Source organism: Sarcophilus harrisii, chromosome 3 (assembly GCF_902635505.1).
Source record: "Sarcophilus harrisii chromosome 3, mSarHar1.11, whole genome shotgun sequence".
Classification (NCBI taxonomy): domain Eukaryota; kingdom Metazoa; phylum Chordata; class Mammalia; order Dasyuromorphia; family Dasyuridae; genus Sarcophilus; species Sarcophilus harrisii.
In genome coordinates, this window is record NC_045428.1 from 54,479,324 (window position 1) to 54,499,777 (window position 20,454).

General features: G+C 37.0%; 1 protein-coding gene across 5 annotated transcripts in view; it reads right to left on the minus strand.

The window, feature by feature from the left end:
• RHBDD1 (rhomboid domain containing 1) overlaps window positions 1-20,454 on the minus strand; it is a 181,711-nt gene that overhangs the window by 86,894 nt on the left and 74,363 nt on the right. For all 5 annotated transcript variants that reach the window (XM_031957948.1, XM_031957946.1, XM_023500797.2 and 2 more), the window contains exons 4-5: window positions 11,450-11,538; window positions 7,024-7,080 (exon numbers count right to left, since the gene is read on the minus strand). In XM_031957948.1, the coding sequence (XP_031813808.1) occupies window positions 7,024-7,080; window positions 11,450-11,538 (146 nt within the window). The remainder of the gene's footprint in view (window positions 1-7,023; window positions 7,081-11,449; window positions 11,539-20,454) is intronic.

A 20,454-nucleotide genomic window follows, 5' to 3' on the forward strand; every position in this document is an offset into this window, starting at 1 on the left:
TTTGTTAATTTGTTTCCCTCCAATACAATGGGAGTGCCTTACTTAAAGGAGGAAGATTTTGTTTTGTTTTGTTTTGCCTTGTATCCCTAGGGCCTAGCACAGAAGTTGGCATAAACTTGGACCTAGTAATTTTTTTCTTTTTTAATTAATAAATGAAACTAAGAAAACATATACTAAACTGGCAACAAATGTAGTATGAGCTATAGATGAAAATGAGATTAGTTTAAATTAGGCAACAAATTCAAGCTTGGGAGCAGTGAGAAAGAAAATTGGGACAAATAGAACAAGTCCAAATGATGAAAAACCTTGGAAAACTTGGGATGCTTGTACTTGATACAGTAGGCAAGGAGGAGTAGGCTTCTGAGCAGAGGATCATAGGATTTTAAGGATTATATAGATTATCCAGTACAACCCACCTCATTTTACAGCTGTACAAACTGAGGGCTGGAGTTAACCATTTGTCCATAGTTCAAATAAAAAAGTGGCAGAATTGGGACCCAGACCTAGGACCTCTGATTATCCTTCCATACAACTGTTTCTCCCACTCAAAGACTGAGTCCAAATGAAAATGTGTCTAAGAAATATCAGTGTTACCAACAAAGTTCAGCAGCAAGAGATACAAAGAGAAGTTCCATTTAAAATAACTGTAGATAATATAAATATTTGGGAGTCTAGCTGTCAAGACAAGATCAGGAACTATATGAACACAATTATAAAACTCTTTGCACACAAATAAAGCCAGATCCAATCAATTGGAAAAATATCAAGTGCTCAGGGGTAGGCTGAGCGAATAGAATAAAAATGATAATACTAACTAAATTAATCTACTTATTCGTTGCTTCAAACTTCCAAGAAATTTATTTTACAGAGCTAGAAAAAATAATAACAAAGTTTATCTGGAAGAACAAAAAGTCAAGAATGTTAAGAGAATTAATGAAAAAAAATGCAAATGAAGGTGACCTAGCTGTACCAGATGTAAAACTATATTATAAAGCAGCAGTTATCAAAAACATTTGGTATTGGCTAAGAAAAAGAGTAGTTGATCAGTGGAATAGGTTAGGTTCACAAGACATAATAGTCAATGTCTATAGTAATCCAGTTTTTGATAAACCTAAAAAACTTACCATCTGGGATAAGAAATCACTATTTGATCAAAATTGTTGAGAAAACTGGAAATTAGTATAGCAGAAATTAAATTAGTCTGGGAGAAAAAAATTTGGAACATAAGGTTTTGCAGGGATGAATGTTGAAAATTATCTATGTATATGTTTTGAAAATAAAAAGCTTTAATAAAAAAAAAAAAAGATTAGTGCAGCAGTTGTACTCAGAAATGATCAGAGGGAAAAGACTCACAGATAAACAATCATTGAGGTGGAATCAATACAGGTATAGAAAAGACAGCTCAGTAGTGATGCAAGAGGAAGAAGGGTAAAACAAGGTTGTGTCCTTGGTAAATCGATAAAATGATAAAATGCAAACTCAATAAAGGTCCTCCAATCAATCAATTAACCAATATTGACTAAGAATCTGCTCCATGCCAGGCAGTGTTAAGCGCTTCAAAATCTAGTTTAAAAATCCAGGATATCTACAGTACTTTACTTCATATTACTACCCTTCCCATATATTACAGCCAAATGTGACTTTTAGGTGACATCTCACCTTTAGCTTCTATGCATTCACTGAAACCATTCTCTGTGCCTGAAAAACACATGTTCTTCTCATCTTTATTTTTCATAATGACTCTCTTTCTTCAAAATCTTAGCAAAAAGTGCCTCTTTCAGGTAAAACTTCCCTGATTCTCCAGACTGGCAATATTCTTCCATTCCTCAAATGGTAGCAAGGTATATCTTGCCATTGGATCCAGATAGTTCTGGAGGAGAAAGCGAAGCAAGTGACCTTGCTCAGCCTTTACTCAGTTAAATCCAATTTACTTGCATATCATAGCATCACCTCCCTGATGTCATGGTCCTTTTCTAGAACGCGGGACAAACAACAATATTTCTCAAATATTCCTACATCACTTTGTTCCCTTCATTCCCCATGCTATATTTTGTTTTTATGGGACGTATTCTTCTCAATAGAAGATTAACATATTAAAGATAGGGTCTATACAATTTTTATTTCTGCATATTCTTACCCACCAATCCTCAGGGTCTCACAATTCCTTACACATAATAGGTGCAAAATTTTTCTTGAATGACACAGCCACAGAAAAGATTTGGGTTTGAAATTGAATTTTTGAAATCAAAAATGTTTTTATTATAATGTCAGTGAAAGATCAGTGTACTATGCCAAGGGAGGTTAGGGCTGCTACATATTTTCAAGGATGATTCTCCCTATCTACTCCCTGGGTGATCTCACGCATTCCCATGCCCTTGATTATAACCCTCACATTGATGAATTCCAGATTTATCTTTCTATTTCTGACCCCTCGCCACGGCTATCTCTCCTACATCTTTTGCTATCTTGAACATAGAGCTCATAGGCTCTATTATTATTTCCTTAAAATTATAATTGTAAGAATCTCATTTTTTTTTCCTTTTTCCAATCACCAATCGGAATATCTTGTGAATTGACTATTTAAAGAATTAATCTTTTCTTAATTATTCCAGGTTAACATAATGGTATCTAGTTACTAGAGGTAATGAATGCAAGAAAGCAAGCCCACTGTCACCCTGACTGTCACAAACAGAAATAAGCTGTGAATACACTCACTGTTTGTGATTTAACACCAAAAGAACAATATTTTAAAAAAATTGTTACTGCCAAATTTATAAAATAATCTGTCCCATCCACTGTCAAAAAAAAAAATGCCCCATGTTCTTAGTTTAATAAATAACAAGATTTAGTAAAAAAAAAAAACACATATTTATATATGTGTATATGTATGTATATGTGTATATACATATATACATACACACATAATTAAGTCACTACCAACAGCTACAGCACACCAGCTGATGGATGGTCTAACAGCATACAGTGGGAGCATGGCTGGTGGTCATGAACTAATCTTTTCAGTAACACTTTTGTAGGGATTGAAACAACCCTATCAGTAGGGCTTTAAAACTGATAAAGAAAAAAAAAATTCAATAGGAAAACTGGACAATTACCATAGCTCATGGGATACCAGAAGTGGAAGGAGACTCAGTAGTAATCTAACTTAAGCCTTCTGAACTGGAGACACCCTTTGCTATATACCCACATGGGACCTCTGCCCATTGCTCAAGGAACTCTAGGAAGGAAAAATGCTTTACCTTTGAAAGCAGTCAAAGTATTCCACTTTGGGGAGAATTCTAATTGTTCGTGCTTTAGTATATACTCCTCTTATTTGTTTTTCTTGATGTGTTGAAATAATTTTATTTGGTTATGATGACTAAGTTAATCATATGAAAGAACAATTAAAATTATAATCGGTCTCCATCATGTCATCAGTTGGAGAAGGGCTAAACAAACTATGGTCTATGAATGAAATAGAATACCACTGTGCCATTGGAAATGACCTAAGTGGCAACTTCAGAGAAATCTGGGAAGAAGCACTGAACAAACTGAGGCAGAGTGAAGCGAACTGACCCAGGAGAAAATGTATACTGCCACAACAACCTTGTAAAGCTAAACAACATGGAAAGACTTAAGAATTTTGATCAAAGCAATGATCAAACATTATTCCAGAGGACTAATGATGAATCATTCTACCTGACTCTTGGCAGGATGGTAATGGATTCAAGATGCAGAATGAGACATATGTTTTTAGATAAGCCCAGTGCAGGAATTTGCTATTCTTGACTCTGTATATGTATGTGTGTATGTGTGTTTATCTGTGTGTATACATACACACACATATATTATGTGGGGATGGGATAGCTTGTGACTTCACTATTTAAAAAATATTATTGTTTTCTTAATTCTACCAGGTTAAGTTGATATCTAGTTACCAGAGATGTAATATTCTGTTACCCTGAGGAAGGGAGAACACCTGGATAGAGAAGACAGGAAAATAAATTGCTAACTAATGGGGGAAAAAAAGCTTAAAAATAGTTTTTTTGTCATTTTTACTCATTGCTTCTAGTTCTTATGCTACCTGGGACTAAGCAGAACACACCCTATTCCACCTTTTTTTTTCCAATTGGCTGTCTTTCAAAAATATTTGATGATAGCTATAGTTGCTTTTCTTCTTCAGGCTAAATGGAAAACTATGCTTCCTTCCATGCATGTTATACACATCCCACTCACTCTGCTCTCTTTTGCATCTATTTCTTACTAACTATACCTGAAACAAATTAATTTCCACTATTCCATAGTTCATTAGACAAAAGCATAATGTTTTTGCCCAGGATTGTGTTTATTAAGTATTGGTCCCATGTTACCAGTTACATCATAAATTTCTTGAGGATGTGGGGCATCTTTCTACTTTTTGTTTCTTTCTTCAATGGTCATTGAGAAGTATAAATGATTGATGGATTAAAAAAAAAAAAGATCTTTAGTACTTTGTGACTAAATAAAGAAAAAACAGCAGATTTGGATCTATAGACCAAAACATAGGCTTCTTTGAAAGGGTGGATCCTTTGAACCCACTCTTTAAAATAAGCCCATAATGCTATATTTTGAACTCTATAGCTGTTCTAAATTGGCATGCGTGCAAAGTACATAGAGTACTTCCCAAGCCTGCTGATTCCCTAGCACGTCAACTGGCAATGTTCCAGCTACCCCAGTGTTCCATGGGATAACTGGAATGTGGTGCATACAGCCCTTGACCTATGCATTTGAATCAGGCCTTCTGCCCCACCTATTTACTGGAAAGGAAGGAGAAGAAACAATGCATTCTGTTCATCCCATTTAATATCACTTAATTTCAGAGGCACTCTTTCAGTATGGTTACGATATTTAGAAAATGTGTGAGGGTAGTCTTATTTAATTGAAGACAGTCCCTTACACTCAACAGTGTGAGCTAAATGGAAAGGCCTCTAAGCTAGGAAGGAGATGCTGCTTCTAGCTTGGACTTTACCATGACTGGGGCTTGGTCTTACACATTTTTTCATGCCTAAGACTCCTACTCACCACTCCTATTGTCAACTCCCCTTCTTAGTCCATTACCTCTTTTAAAATAGGAGTAATAATTTATTTTTAGCTTTTCTTTAGGGACAAATGAAATACTCTGTCATATGTCTAAAAGAAATTTGAGTCCCACATTAGAATAGAGTATTATCAAACCATTCTCCAATTGATAAATGGTCAAAAGATATGAATGGACAATTTTTAGATGAAGAAATTAAAACCATTTCTAATCATATAAAAATGCTCAAAATCACTACTGATTAGAGAAATGCAAATTAAGACAATTCTGAGGTATTACTACACACCTCTCAGATTGGTTAAGATGACAGGAAAAGATGGTGCTAAATGTTTGGTGGGGGTGGGAAAACTGGGACACTGATACATTGTTGGTGGAATTGTGAATTGATCCAATCATTCTGGAGAGCAATTTGGAACTGTGCCCAAAAGGGCCATCAAACTGTGCATACCCTTTGATCCAGCAGTGTTTCTATTAGGCTTATATTCCAAAGAGATCATAAAAAAGGGGATAGGATCCACATGTGCAAAAATGTTTGTGGCAGCCCTTTTGGTGGTGGCAAGAAACTAGAAACTGAGTGAATGTCCATCAGTTGGAGAATGGCTGAATAAGTTATGGTACATGAGTGTTTTGGAATATTATTGTTCTATAAGAAATGATCAGCAGGAAAATTTCAGAGAGGCCTGAAGAAACTTGCATGAATTGATGTTAAGTGAAGCAAGCAGAACCAGGAGATCATTGTACATGGCAACAACAAGATTATACAATGGTCAACTGTGATAGACATGACTCTTTTTCAACACTGAGATAATTCAGGTCAATTCCAATAAATAGACTTGTGATGGAGAAAGCCATCTACATCCAGAGAGAGGACGACTATGAGGACCAAATGTGGATCACAACAAAGTATTTTCACTCCTTTTGTTGTTATTTGCTTGACTTTTTTCTTATTTTTTTTTCTTTTTGATCCTATTTTTCTTGAGCAGCATGATAAATGTAGAAATATGCATAGAAAAACTGTACATATATTTAATATATATTGGACTGCTTGCTATCTAGGATAGAGGAAGAGGAAAAAAAAACTTGAAATACAGGGCTTTATAGGGGTGAATGTTAAAAACTATCTTTGTATGTATTTTAAAAATTAAAAGCTTATTATTAAAATTTTTTGATTAAAAATAGAGAATTATTTTTATCATCATTATTTTAAAACAGCAGATTGCAGCAAGCATTCTTTGTATCAACCTTTCAAAGATTTCTGACTTTGTTGATGTGAGCATTCACTCCTCCACCATCAATGGAAACTGCTCTAAAATGTGAGAACTGCTATCCATCTTCTAGGATTGTTGGGACCAAAAAAAAAAAGCCACCCCCTCCAGTCAAAGTGGTGATGAGTACCTCTGCATTTAGGCAAATGGACCCTTAACCCACCAATACACAATCCATTAATGGGATTGTATTTAAAGCTTCCCCAACTTAACGGGATCAACCAGAACTTAAGCTTCCCTGGCAGAGCCTCTATGCCACAATGCTACATCCTAGTACTACTCAATGAATAATAATAAAATTATAACAAATGGAATAACCACTTATGTTATTAATATGTTAATAGACTAGTATCTTGATAATGAAGAAAATAATAAATGGGTATATTAATAAATGGAATAATCAGTTATATTATCAATGCATTAATAAACCAGTATCTTGATAATAATTAAGAAAATAATAAATTGATACATTCATAAATGGAATAAGCAATAACTGGTAGTGCTGAATTTGGAGTAAGAAGAAGTGGGTTCAGGTTTAAGCTCAGACACTTACTGGTTAAGTGATGAGGGAAAGTCACTTAACCCTAATTAATTTCATTGGAAGTAGTTTCCCACACAGGTGAAATCATATAAAAGAAAAATTTTTAAAAAACATTGTTGAAGCTATTTTCATAAAGTACTTACCCATATTATTATAGTAATGTTGTTGTCTTGGGTTATGGGCATTCAAGGGCAAAATACCTAAATCAAGAAAAATAAAAAGGGGTATAAAGTATTTTTATACTTTATAAATTATATTCACATGTAGAATATATAGAAGAAAACAAAAAAAGTTCCAAAGGGCATGCAAACAAATCAGAGCAATTTTGTTACAACCTTGTTCAATTTAATATATAATTTTTTAAAAAACCACTGTAAGTGAAAGAAGTTCCTAGTTTCATAAACACAAGCCAACTTTGTTCTTCCCTTTAAATTGAAATATTTGTATTTGGTGATGATGGCTAAATTCACAATTTTTAAAAATCACAATTTAAAATTATAATCATTTTGCTGATATCTGGTGTAAACAACAAACATTTTTTTAATGTTTTCAACTTTTCCAGAAAAAAGGAAAGGTTTGTTTTCTCCCTTAACACTTAATCTGCTGGGACTAACTGCTTTCAGTCTCTAGATTTATTATCCTATAATCCCATGAGTGCATTACTTAAAAATAAGTACAAATTCACTGTGTTTCTGAGGTTATAAATACATTTTTAAAATAAAAAAATCAATTAAACTCTCTTCCAAAAAAAAAAAAGAGAAAAATTGACAAAAACAATATTCATTGGGGAAAATTCCATTTCTCATCTTCAACAATAGCTAACAACTATAAAGCAACATGCCACGTAGGTACTGTGTTCAAACACTTTTATAATTATTATCTCATTTGATCATCACAACAATTCTGGGAAGAAGGTGCTATTATTATCTCCATTTTACATTTTAAGGAAACTGAGGCAAGCAGGATTTAGGTGATTTGCCCAGAGTTACTTAACTAGTAAGTGTCTGAACACAGGTCATCTGCCTCTAGGACTGGCATTCTATCAAGTGCATAATCTAGATGCCCACTATTCATCCTGCACCAAGTTGGCATTTTTTCATAACCTAGATGTCTACTATTCATCCTTCACCAAGCTGACTTTTTTTTGGCATGGCCTAAGTGCCCACTATTCATCCTGCACCAAACTGGCATTTTTTGCATAACCTAGATGCCCACTGTTCATCCTGCACCAAGTTGGAATTTTTGGCATTATCTTGCAAGAAACCGGCAATTTTTTTCTTTTTGGAGGGGGGATACATGAAGAATTTTTTTAAATGATTAGGACTGCTGAAGTGTTAATTTGGCATCGGCTGCAGAAGAAATAGATGATCAGGGGAAAACAAGGACTCTGATCTTGCCCTTCTCATTCCTGTTGAAGAAGCTGATCTTTGCGAGGACTTTCTAGAGTCAAAAGTGTATGTTTAACTAGAACTGCAATCGTGGAGCTGACCTTGGAGCAGACAGAACCTATTACCATCGAGGTGATGTCTGAACTTCCTTCTCACATCCTGATTCCCTGCCCCCAGGGAAAGCCAAGGTAGAATTAAACAGAGGGATATGAGCTCATCCTGAGCAGGATCAATCATCTTCAAGAGGGAGAGATGGTGACCAAAATGGACCTCTTGGAACCACTGTACATTTCTGATAAAGATCTTGGTTGTGTTCTTTCTCAGGATTATAGGTTCTTCCCCAGCAGCCTCTTCTCGAAAGGAAAGGAGCTCTTTCCTCCAATTGGCAAGTTTCCCCTGGATCCTCTATTTGAGGGAGCACTTAATGCTTATTACAATGCTTATTACAACCCAGACCATCCCATGCCTGAACTAATAACCACAATAGCTAGCATTCATATAGCACTTTAAGGTATGCAAAATGATGTATATGTTTTTAAGCATTTATTAAGCATCTACTATTGTAAAAAAAATTAAGCATTTATTAAATTTCATTTATTTATTAAATGCAAAATTTTAGAAGCATTTTTTAAGTGTCTCCATGCTTTGCCAGTTAAGTGATACTGGGCAGACAGGTGATGCAGTAGCTAGAGTACCAGGTCTGGAGGATAGGAGGAAGATATATTCTTGAGTTCAAATCTAGTCTCAAATACTTAATAGCTATGTGACCCTGGGCAAGTCACTTAACACTGTCTGCCTCAGTTTCCTCATCTGGGAAATGAAATGGAGAAGGAAATGGCAAACCACTTCAATATCTTTGCCAAGAAAAATCCCATATGGGGTCACAAAGAATCTGAAAAATGAACAACAAAAAGTGCTTTACATATATACGTTAATTCATTTCATTCTCTTAATTAACTCATTTGGATTACTTCTCCACCTTGACCCCAAATGAGTAATTTCCCCAATACCTTTCAGCATTATCTCCTCCAATTACAATGTGAATTTTATGAGTTATCTTCCCCAATTAGATTGTGAATTCCTCAAGCACAAGCATTGTCTTTATTTCAGCTCTTGCTTGTTTCCCCGGTTAGGCACATAGAGCATTTATTTAGCACTTACTATCTTAGGGCTAAAAGTACCTTTAGAGACTATCTATTCCAATCTTCTCATTCTACAAGGAATAAATGGGATAAAGTCCACCAGTTTTGGCAAAAAAGGCAAGTACAAATTTCACCCTTGACGTTACTTTAGATAAGTCACTTAAGTAATCTCTCCAGATCTCAGGTTTCCTTATCAATAAAATGAGAGGGCCAGACCAGGAAAATTGAGGTCTTGATGTGATTTATTCAGAGTCATGGACATATTAAATAGAAGAACTGTGACTTAAAAGTAAATTTTCTGTTAATTGGTCCACTGCTTTCTTCCAAACTATTTGCAGACCCATCTGATATAAATATAAAAAGTCTTGAGTATTGAAAAGAATAACTTACCTAGATTTTTCGCCCATAAACATAAATCCCTCAGCCACAAAAAAATCCCATTAAAAGAAAGCATATGCTACTGGGAACCAAATCTCTTTTGCAGTCAAAGTCCCAAGCTTTCAGAAAATAAACCTTGTTAAGAGATTTCCACAATCATACCTCCTCTCAAAGGAAACCAAAATGGAGAGCACTTTCATTGAACAACATTCACTTGACTTTCAATACTGCAATAAGCAAATATCAGACTCCTGGACATATATATCATGGTGGGTTGCAAGGCCTCCAGGAATAGGGAAACTAAGCCAATATTAAAAGAGACAATAGGTGGTCTGAAAACTTTCTGATATTATGAATACTTTATGTAAATGATCATAAACAAAACCCATAAAAGCTAATTATTTGTGGATCAAGAAAAGGCAAAATATATTCAAAGAGATGAAATATAAGACCTTTCCTATTTCCTGGTAAGTCAACTTTTTAGCAGAATATGTTCTTTAAATATTGTAAATGCAATTAATATTTACTGTAGATGGAAAGGGGAGAAGAAAATTACATATTTTCTAAAATGGGAGGTGGGGTTCTCTGAAAATAAAAAAAATAATAATAATTGTTGGTAAAACAACTTCCAGATTTGTGGGGTTTTTTTCCCCTTAGCCTGTGCAAATTTCTATCATGAAGGAATCCTAAATGCTATATAACTGGCTTTCCATCCCATTTCAGGGAAGACTTGTGCATAGTCAATTTTTATAATATTAAAGAGAGGCAGTGGTGTAATTTAAGAGCTAGAGATGGCCTTGAAGCTGCAAGATTTGGACTTGAATTCTGCTTTTGAATCATATTAGCTACTATAGAGCGCTGATCTTGGGGTCGGGAAGACCAAAATATAAATATGACCTCTGGCACTTTCTAAATGGATGATCCTGGGCAAGTTACTTAACCTGTTTCCCAGTTTCCTCCATTATGCAATGGAGACAATTATAGTACCTACCTCCCAAGGTTGTGATGAGGATCAAATAAGATAATATTAATAAAGTATATAGAGTGCTTGGCACAGAGCAAGCACTTAATAGTTTTCTGCAGAGCAGAGTGCTTGGCACACAGTAAGCACTTAAATGCTGGGTTTTCTGCACAGCAGAGTGCTTGGCACATAGTAGGTGTTTAATAAATGCTGGGGTTTTCCCTTCCTTTCATTCTTATGGGATTGTTTAAGACATTAAGCTGGAGCAGAGGTGCTGACCTGAACTGACCGGGAGGAACTTCCTCACCCAAGAGAACCTTCTCCCGATGAAACCCCGAGTCCAGTCCCCATCCTTTTGGCAGCCCACCAAATGGGTTGTTTTAAAGACCTCAGCACCTGCCATCTTCTCAGACACATGGAAGTTCATCAGGTAGCTCTAAGGTTGAGAATTTACATTCTCATCCCTCTACCTGGAAAGTGTAAGACTTAAAACTCAAATTTGCAGCTTTGCATCCCCCGGGAGGCTTAAGGAATATTGAACGGCAGCAGCTGTTTGTATTTTGGGGCTCTGGATTTGGGCTAGGGTGGATTAATTTTTAGCTGCGGAACAACCCTGCAGGTAAGAAAGCTTCCAGCACCAGGAGAAGCCCAGCCTGCCCGCACCCCCTCTGAAAAGCTTTGGGTCCTGTTTGCACAGTACCTGCACATGCTTCCATGATCATCTTCAGGGGCCCCAGAGTGTACATTAATCCAACGATAATACCAGCCAGATGCCCAGCAAAGGAAGTCCTAGGAGGAATGGAAACCCTTTGTGAGTGTTTGTGCTGCTGCTGATTAGACACGTTCTGTCCTCTCATTATCGCGAGGCCCCGCAATTACTCTCAGTTCGCAGCCTTTGTTCCCAGGGCCGCCTTTTGTGCCCGGCAGGCCCAAGAACATCTCCCACCTTTCTGCCCGTCTTTTAATGCTGGATGGATCACAGCACGCCCGAGTGGAAACACCCAGACCAAGCTGGGAGAGTAGGGGGGAGACGGGAAGGGGGAGAGCAGAGGAGCTCCCGGAGACGAGGATTCATGGGCATCCTTCGGCAGAGATAAAAAAGGAGAAGTCTGCTCCAGTCAATCATCGGGCTTTCATTGGGATCCAGTTGGGGCTCTCCCTATAGTCACACGTGAAGTCGGTTTGCCTCTCAGGGAGGAATACTGCACCAGTCCGCCAATGGGAGGGATGCGCTGTCTATTTGTTTTCCAGGCACAGATTGCTCCGTTTGTGTAGGGAGCTCTGAAAACCGGGCATCCGGAGTAAACAACAACAACAACAAAATAAGGTTCCTGCCCCGACTCCCAAACCGAAATCAGTCTGGGTCTGGTCTGTCAGGCCTTCGCTACACTGGGAATGATACTGAAACTTGGGTGGTTTGATAAGGCATTAAATCTCTTGAGTTCTTAGAAGCAAACCTTCCCTGTGACACAGGCTGGCTCTGGGACATTAGGAAAGCCACAGTCTCTCAGTACCGAAGTCAGCTCTCGAAGGCTAGGTCTAACAGAAATTGTACATCTGACATGTTCAAAACCGAAGTCCTTATCTTCCACCCAAACCCTCCCATCTTAACTTCCCAATGGTACCACCAACTTCCTAGGCTCACAACTTAGACTTAAACTCTCTGCCTCTGTGTCTCTGTGTGTATCTATCTCTGTCTCTGTCTCTGTCTGTCTCAGTTTCTCTGTCTCTCTCTCTCTCTCTCTCTCTCTCTCTCTCTCTCTCTCTCTCTCTCTCTCTCTCTCTCTCTCTCACACACACACACACACACACCCCTCATGTCTCATCTCCCAATCTGTTTCCAAGTCCTGTCAATTTCATCTTTGTAACATTTCTTAAATATGCTTAAAATTACTACTTCACAGTAATTTTTCAAAATCTCCCTTTCCTTCTTTCTTTTCTTCCCTTTCCCCTTCTTTTTCTCCTTCCTTTCTCTTTTCTTTGTTCCTACCTCCCCTTCTTCCCTCCCTTCCTTCCTTCGGCCTTTTCTCCTGTTTTTCTTCTCTTTCCTTTCTCCTTTGCTGTCTTCTCTTTTCTTCTTCTCTCCCTTCCTCCTTTCTTTTCTAACTTTCTTCCTTCTTTCCTGTCTTTTCTTTCTTTCCTTCTTCCCTTCTTCCTCCCTTCTTTCCTCTCTCCCTCAAGCAGATTTACTCCTCCCCCTTAACCACCCCAGGGAATCCACTACTCCCAGATACCATATTGATGTCAAATTTAATGTGGATACCTGATCAACATAAACATAACCCTCTGCAACTCAGGTTTCCAGAGGTCAACATTCAAATTTATTTTCAAATAAAAATTATTTTCAAATAAGCTTCTTTCAATGGTTCCCCAACTCTCTTTACCCTTAAAATAACAATAGGTCTGGGGAAGATGGAATAATTTAAAAATGGTTTCACAGCCATCATGGTAATATTTAGGCAACTCTTCGCATCAGCTTATGTGAAGTCTATTTCCTCCATCTCCTAAGTCTTCAGTCCAATTACCCAACCATCCCATCCCATTCGGGGAAGGAAAGAGAACATAAATGTAGCAGACAAGAAGAGTGAGAAAAGGACAAGCATCTCTGAAAAGTTCTCAGCATCAACTGTCAAGTATACTGTGCCGTTTTCTGCTTATTTTGTGAACATATTCATAAAATTCAATTGGCTACAATTCCATACTATTTTCATAAGGAAACTGCTACTGGATACCACTTCCTCCCGGATATTTTCTACTCCCTGGGTTTTCTGGGAAGAGAACGGCTTTCTCTTGGCTTTCTTCCTACTTGGCTGGTCAATCTTTCTCAGATTCCTCTCATGATATTACATGTCACTTCCTTTAACAATGGCATATCCAATGGTCCCTCTGGGGCCCTCTTTTCTCTGGATCATCTCATCAGCTCTCGAGTCATCAATTCATCATTTTTCTGCTGATGTCCCTCTCTATCTATTTAAATCTAAGATATATAGGAACTCTCCTGAATTCTGGTCCAGTAGTGCCATGGTACATTCCAAACCAGATATCCTATGGATAGCAATTCCCAACATGTCCGCAAAAGAACACACCTTCCTCCCTACCTACACACCCCAATTCACTCTCCTCCTAATGCATCTATTTCTGTTAAGGACCTCTCCATTCTTCAAATCACTCACGTTCATAACCTCAGAACCATCCTCTTCTCTTCTTTCTTTCTTAATGAATCTAATCAACTGCCAGATTTCATTATTTTTACCTCCAAGTTCCTTTTCACTATCCACCAAATCACCAGCTTCCATATGCTTGTTGAGGCCCTCATTGCCTCTTAGTGATGATTTCCCCAACTTAAATCTGCTCTCTTTTTAATCCATCCTCCAAACAGCTGCCAAAGTGATATTCCTAAATCAAAGTCCAGCTCTGTCTCATTTGCTCAAAACAAAACAAAACAAAAAAACAATTTCCAGTGGTTCTATACTGCCTTTAAGATGAAAGGGGTATGCCGAAATACTTCACAATTTGGCTTCAGCTTACATCTCTAGGCTTATAACATATAAGTCCCTGTTATCCACTCTATATTTCAACCAAATTGGCTAACTGGTTGTTGCTCAAACACAACATTACACGTCCACCTATGTGTACAGGCTGTCCCCTTATGTTTTTTAATATATTACATGTATATATTATGTGTATATCTATATATATGTATATACTTATTATATTTATATACTATACTACTACTATATTTCTGTTTATGCTTTCTCTTTCCCCCTGCCTGTTGGAACCTCTGATCCCCTTCAAAGCACAGCTCAAGTGCTAGCAGAACTCACCAGAACTCTTACCCCAACTCTTCCCCCCAAGCTGTAGTATACCACATCATAATATTACCTTATATTATATACAGTATATATATTATACTGTGTATGTTGTATTTACCTAGATAGTTCCCCAAGTAGAATGAAAGATTTTAGAATACAAGGACTATTTCATTTTTTTCTTTCTACTGCTACTTAATAAATACTGATTGATTGATTAATAGAAACCAGGGATAGAAGGAAGGAGGAGTGATAAAAAGAAGAAAAAGCAAAATGTATATATTTGGAGAGAAAATAAATCAGATGTCAGAATGATTTAATGCAAAGAAAACATATCATCTGGTCAAAGATGATTCACACAGAAATAGCTTGAAACCTAGAGATGATCACAGTAGGCTCTGTATAAAGGGGAGGATAATTTGAGGAAGTTCACTGGTTGAATCACCAGAGGAGTGGGAATGATACTAATTCAGGATATATCTAGAATCACAAGAGTCAGAGTAAAGACGGGTAATTTGCACCTGTAGACCCAACAGAAGAGGACCTTGCTTCATTGGTAATCACATGAGCCAAAAAGATAGGGAAAGAGGAAGGGAAGGAGAAAGCCAGAGAAGTAGAACATATACTTTAAAGACAGAGGGAGCTGACTCACGAGCTTGGACTGAGAATAGAAGCACATGAAGGTTAAAGAAATTACATTGTTGTGCTCAGTCTGAGAGAATAGAGAATAATGGTTTGGAGTTTGAAGATGGGCTTTAGAATCGTGGCCTTGCCAGTTATTTTCTGTGTGACCTATGTCAAGTCACTTAATCACTGGAAGCCTCACGGTACAGTTTCCTTAAATAAGGAGGGTTGGGTTATTTGGCCTCCAAATTCCTATGAAGTTCAAAATTAATGATCCTGTGACCTTGAATGTAGCTTAAAAGCCAATGTTTTCTGCACAGCAAGGAAAACAGGTTGGGCACTCTAATCTGCCTCCCTGAGTTTGTGTGATGGTAGAAAAACTGCTAAAGAAGGAGAAAACTACAGTTGAATTTGGGTGGTCCCAGTTGGAGAGGAAATCTATAACAGCAGAACGTTTCTGGGGAGGCTCATGTTTGGGACTACTTGAGGCCCATTTTGATCCCAAAGACATTTGAGATAGATAATAAAGCTTGAGAATATCTGAGGGTTTTCTGAAGGTCAGAACCAAAGTGGGTTACAGAACTGCAAATTCAGAGTGGGAAGGGACCTTCAGATGAGAAATGGGAAACCCTAAGGACTTATGCAAGAATTAAAACCCAGATTCAGATTCTCATATTCTCCCTCTCTCTGTTTCTCTGTGTCTCTCTTTCTCTCTTCTCTCTGTCTCTCTTTTCTCTCCATCTCCATCTCTCTCTGTCTCTGTCTCTCTCCCCTTTTGTTTTAACACATTTTTTTTTCCAAATACAGAACTTTCCACTGAATCATGTTATCATCCTCACCAATCAAGTTACAACACAAACAAACAAGAAAGACCTCTTTCCATATTTTCCAGTAGACTGAGCTCCTTGAGGACAAGGACTATCCTATTCCTCTTTTTGTATCCCTAATGCTTAGGACTGTGCCTGATACATACTAGGCTCTTTCTGAGGTTGGTTGTCTTTCATTTTTTTTTTTTTTTTTTTTTGAAACAGACCAATGATATCCCAGGGTGATGTCTTGTCTTACATGAGAACTGGATTTAAGTGAGACAAAGTTGCACCAAGTCATCAGTCTCACTCTTCCAGAGTCACTGAAATCCAGTGGGAAGAACAAAAGTCAGGACAACTGACAGTGTCCTGGTTTGCAGGACTTAATATCTTCGTTTTTTGCCCAAGTTCTCTGTGATTCAGCCACCTTCGAGGCCAAAAGAACAAAATATTCTCATACAGCCAGACCATCTGGGAACATCTTCTACACACCTGGTTCATACCAAATGTTTATTGATTGACTGATGGATTCTACAATACCCATAGTTCACACACGTGGCATCATATAAAAAGTAAGATCTAAGGTTATTGGACCTGGGTGGGAAGCTTCATTTAGCTCCAGGACCTATAGAATCTTACACAAGCCATTTTTAATTTGTCTGTGTCTCAGTTTCCTCATCTGTAAAATGAAGGGATTGTGTTAGCTGATCTTTAAAATCCACCTTAGCACTAAGTTCTCTAGCTCTCTGAAATGTGAAAAGGAATAAGCTCTCCCACCCACAGACTTTCCCATAGTATCTGAAACAGTATATGAGGGATTATTGAAGTTATTTTCACCAGATGTGGAATGTGACAAAAAGAATGATACCTATGGGGATTTAAAGGCCTTGGTTCTAAAGAACATTGCAGTCAACAGGGAAGGAGCTTAATTTGGAGTGAAATGGGACTGTCACAAATTTTCAGAAGGGGGAGAAAGAGGGAAAAATCTAGAAGATATCTCTTCCCATTATCCAGTCAAATCCACACAGCTCTAAAACCCAAACTCCCAGATACATCAAAACAGATATAGGAAGAAACACTATTAAGAGGACAATTAGTTCTTCAAATATATGAATAAATTTAAAAAGCATTTGTTAAGCTCTAATTACATACCTCCCACAGCATAACTAATGGTTCAGTAAAGAGACTTATTCCTTTTGGTAAATACATGGAATGGCATAAACCACTTAGTGAAAGAGCTATGGGATCACACACTTACCACATCTCTTCCTAAGGGGAACAGCATGAAACCTGGTATTCTTTGGCCCTCAGCTTTTCCAGAGGAATTTAATAAATTGTTTGTTTAAGCTGGATGAAACCCCAATACTATTTTCAGAGAAGAAAAGGGGAGAGAGAGGGAGGAATTGTTATGAATTGTCGAATGTGGAGAATCAACCAGAACTGGTGTTTATTTTTATATTATAAGCACTGAACTTGAATTCAATAACAGAGTTTAAAAACTGCATATCTGATGTACCATTTAATCACCTTTCACAGAAGATTATTATTAACATCATATGAATGTTAAAAGTTGCAGGAGGAATATTTCCTTTTCATATCCAAACCAAGTGCTTCATCTTGAACCTCATTTAGAAGTCAAAGCTTAATACAATTTAACAAAATTAATTTCTTAACTCTCTAAATGACTTTTAAGAAGCTGAAATCATAAATGATGGAATGGAGGGAGCTGATTATGGCAAAGAAGTCAAGCCAGTGAAAGAGAGTCTTAGGTTATCTTCAAACATAAAGACATTATATATAACTGTTTCATTTCAACAATTTAAAAGATCTTATTGTGGGTTTAAAAAGACTGCAAATAAAAAATACAAAAAGAAGATGGAGGAATATGATAGCCATCAAAACTGAGTATCTGGGGAGAGGCAGGGAGGAATGAAAGAAATAAGGGGAGGAAAAGTAGACTGATTGATCCTAGCAGTGAAAAGGAAATAATACTCACCTGTGGAGGAACATTTTTCTCACATCAGTGGTAATCATTTAGCAAATTAACTCCTTTAGTCACCGAAAGGTATCTAATGTCTTGTAAGAGATAAAATACTTCCAAAGGGTAAGAAAATTAATTCTTCCTTCTTGACAAAAACAGGCAAACATCTAAACACTGCAACACTCTTGTGTACAGAGGATGTAGGCAGAGAAACTCCCCCATTGAATTTAAGACCACTAGCTGCTTAAAAACTGGACCCAGGCTGGTTGACGCGTACTTGGCTGGGTGATCAGATACTGGGTTGTTTCTAAATAAGGGTACTCATTCTTGATCAGAAGAAGACATGCTGTGGGCCTACAGGATACTAACAGGAATCTGGGGGAGAGGGAGACACATTTGAGAACATCCCTCTCTAAGCTATTATCGTGCTCTGCTGATTTGTGAATGCAAGGGGAACAGTTTGATTGTGTTTCTGCGACCATAGATATAATTAGAAACGCATGGGCAAAAGCCTTAAATAAATCCACAGTGTCACAGCATACCCAGAATAATGATGATCTCTCTACTCTGACCAGGTCAGCTAGGGAGTTGACCTGTGACTCTGGGCAAGCCACTTCACCATGTCTGCCTCAATTTCCTCATCATGTGAAATAAGCTAGAGAAGAAAATGGTAAAACTTCAATGATTTTGTCAAGAAAACCCCAAATGGGGTCAAGGAGAGTTGGTCAGAATGAAAATGAATGAACAACAAGGGATCAGACCAGCAGGTTAAGGACCAGCATGGGGCAGGAAGATATTCTTCTAATGAGATTTGGAGAGAGGTTGTCTCTGAGATGAAACAGTTGATTTTTTTTTTTATTAAAAGAGGAATATTTCTCTTGCGCTTTAAAAAATTAATAATAGCTTTTTATTTTCAAAATACATGCAAAGATAGTTTTCAACATTCATCCTTGCAAAATCTTGTATTCTAAATTTTTCTCCCTCCTTTCACGCATCCCCCAGACAGCAAGTAATGCTGGTTAAACATATTGTACTTTTTTTATACTGATATGATTTTAATAATTTTTTAATGAGGGGATTGTTACAAGTAACATCAGATATGTTTACTCTATTATAGAATTCAAGTTCAGTACTTTACAATATAAAAATAATAAAAAAAGAAAAAATTAAACAAAAATTAAAACAATCACCAATCACAGTTAATTCTTCACACCCACAAATTCATAACAATCCCACTTTCACCTACAAGTTCCTAGGTTAGGACTGATGATTTCTCTGTGATTTTCTACTCTTTCCTTTCCTTCAAACAAATTTGAAAAAAAAAAATTGAAATAAGGTCATGAGCAGGTGAATGATTCTGAAAACTACATATGAGTGTAGTTATGTTTCTTTGTATTATAGAAAAAGCATTATAAAAATTCAGACTGCATAGAGACCCTGAGTAAATAATATTTTGGCATTAAAAATTATAAACTTACTAGGGAAGGACAATGATCAGATTTAAGTGGGCTTTCCCCTCTTCCATTACCTTATTACACAAAATTTCTGCATCTAATTAAAAATAAAATAAATCAGATGAGATTATACTCCAATATTATTAATTTGCAACTTCATTTCCTTCAATGGTTAAAGAATATTAAAAAAATCAGTTATAGTCAAACCTAGATTATCTATGTTACTAGAATAAATCAATAATGGCTAGGGAAAGAGTAAAAAGAAAATATAGTATTTGGTTGCATTTCTCTTATGTGCAGGGCTAGGAAAAATTATGCCGGTATAAGATTTTGCCCTAGGTGCCCCCTATCACTTTCCCTTTCACTGTCTATTTATCCTTTTGTTCCTTTTAATTTTCCTTACACATTCCCCCCTATCAAAATCCCAGGACCTGGATGCCCTTGTGTCCCTAGAGTCAACCATCCAAGCTTGACCTGTTCCCTAAATCTATTTCTCCAGAATCTCCCATCACGGACTTATCTCAAAAGCCATTAGAAAGAATTTGACCCAAGTTGCCCCATTAAAATGTAATGATTCCACTGATGCCCTACCCCAATGCTTCTTGGACAGAGGTGACTCTGATTACCTATTTTAGAGCATCTCAAAGGCTGGTCAGGCTTTCAGTCTATATCCAATGGTGCAAATCAGCCATCAAGAGTTTTTGAGTTTGTTTTGAAGGGGTAGCTTATGCAGAACACAGCAGTTCATGAGAGTTATCTAAGAAGGTAACCAACACAATTGGCACCATGTTATCAGTGACTTGGATAACAAATTTGATGTCACAATCATCCCTATTTGTAGACTAACACTCAAAGATGGTGGGATATCAACTGAAAGAAAGAAAGTCAGGGGCAAAAAAAAAAAAAATCTCAACAGGCTAGTAGCATGTTGGGTCAAATCCAATGGGAGGAAATTTAATTATGATAAATATAAAGTCTTATATAAGTTTTTTAAAAAATCAACTTCACAAAAACAAGGTTCACAAACCTTG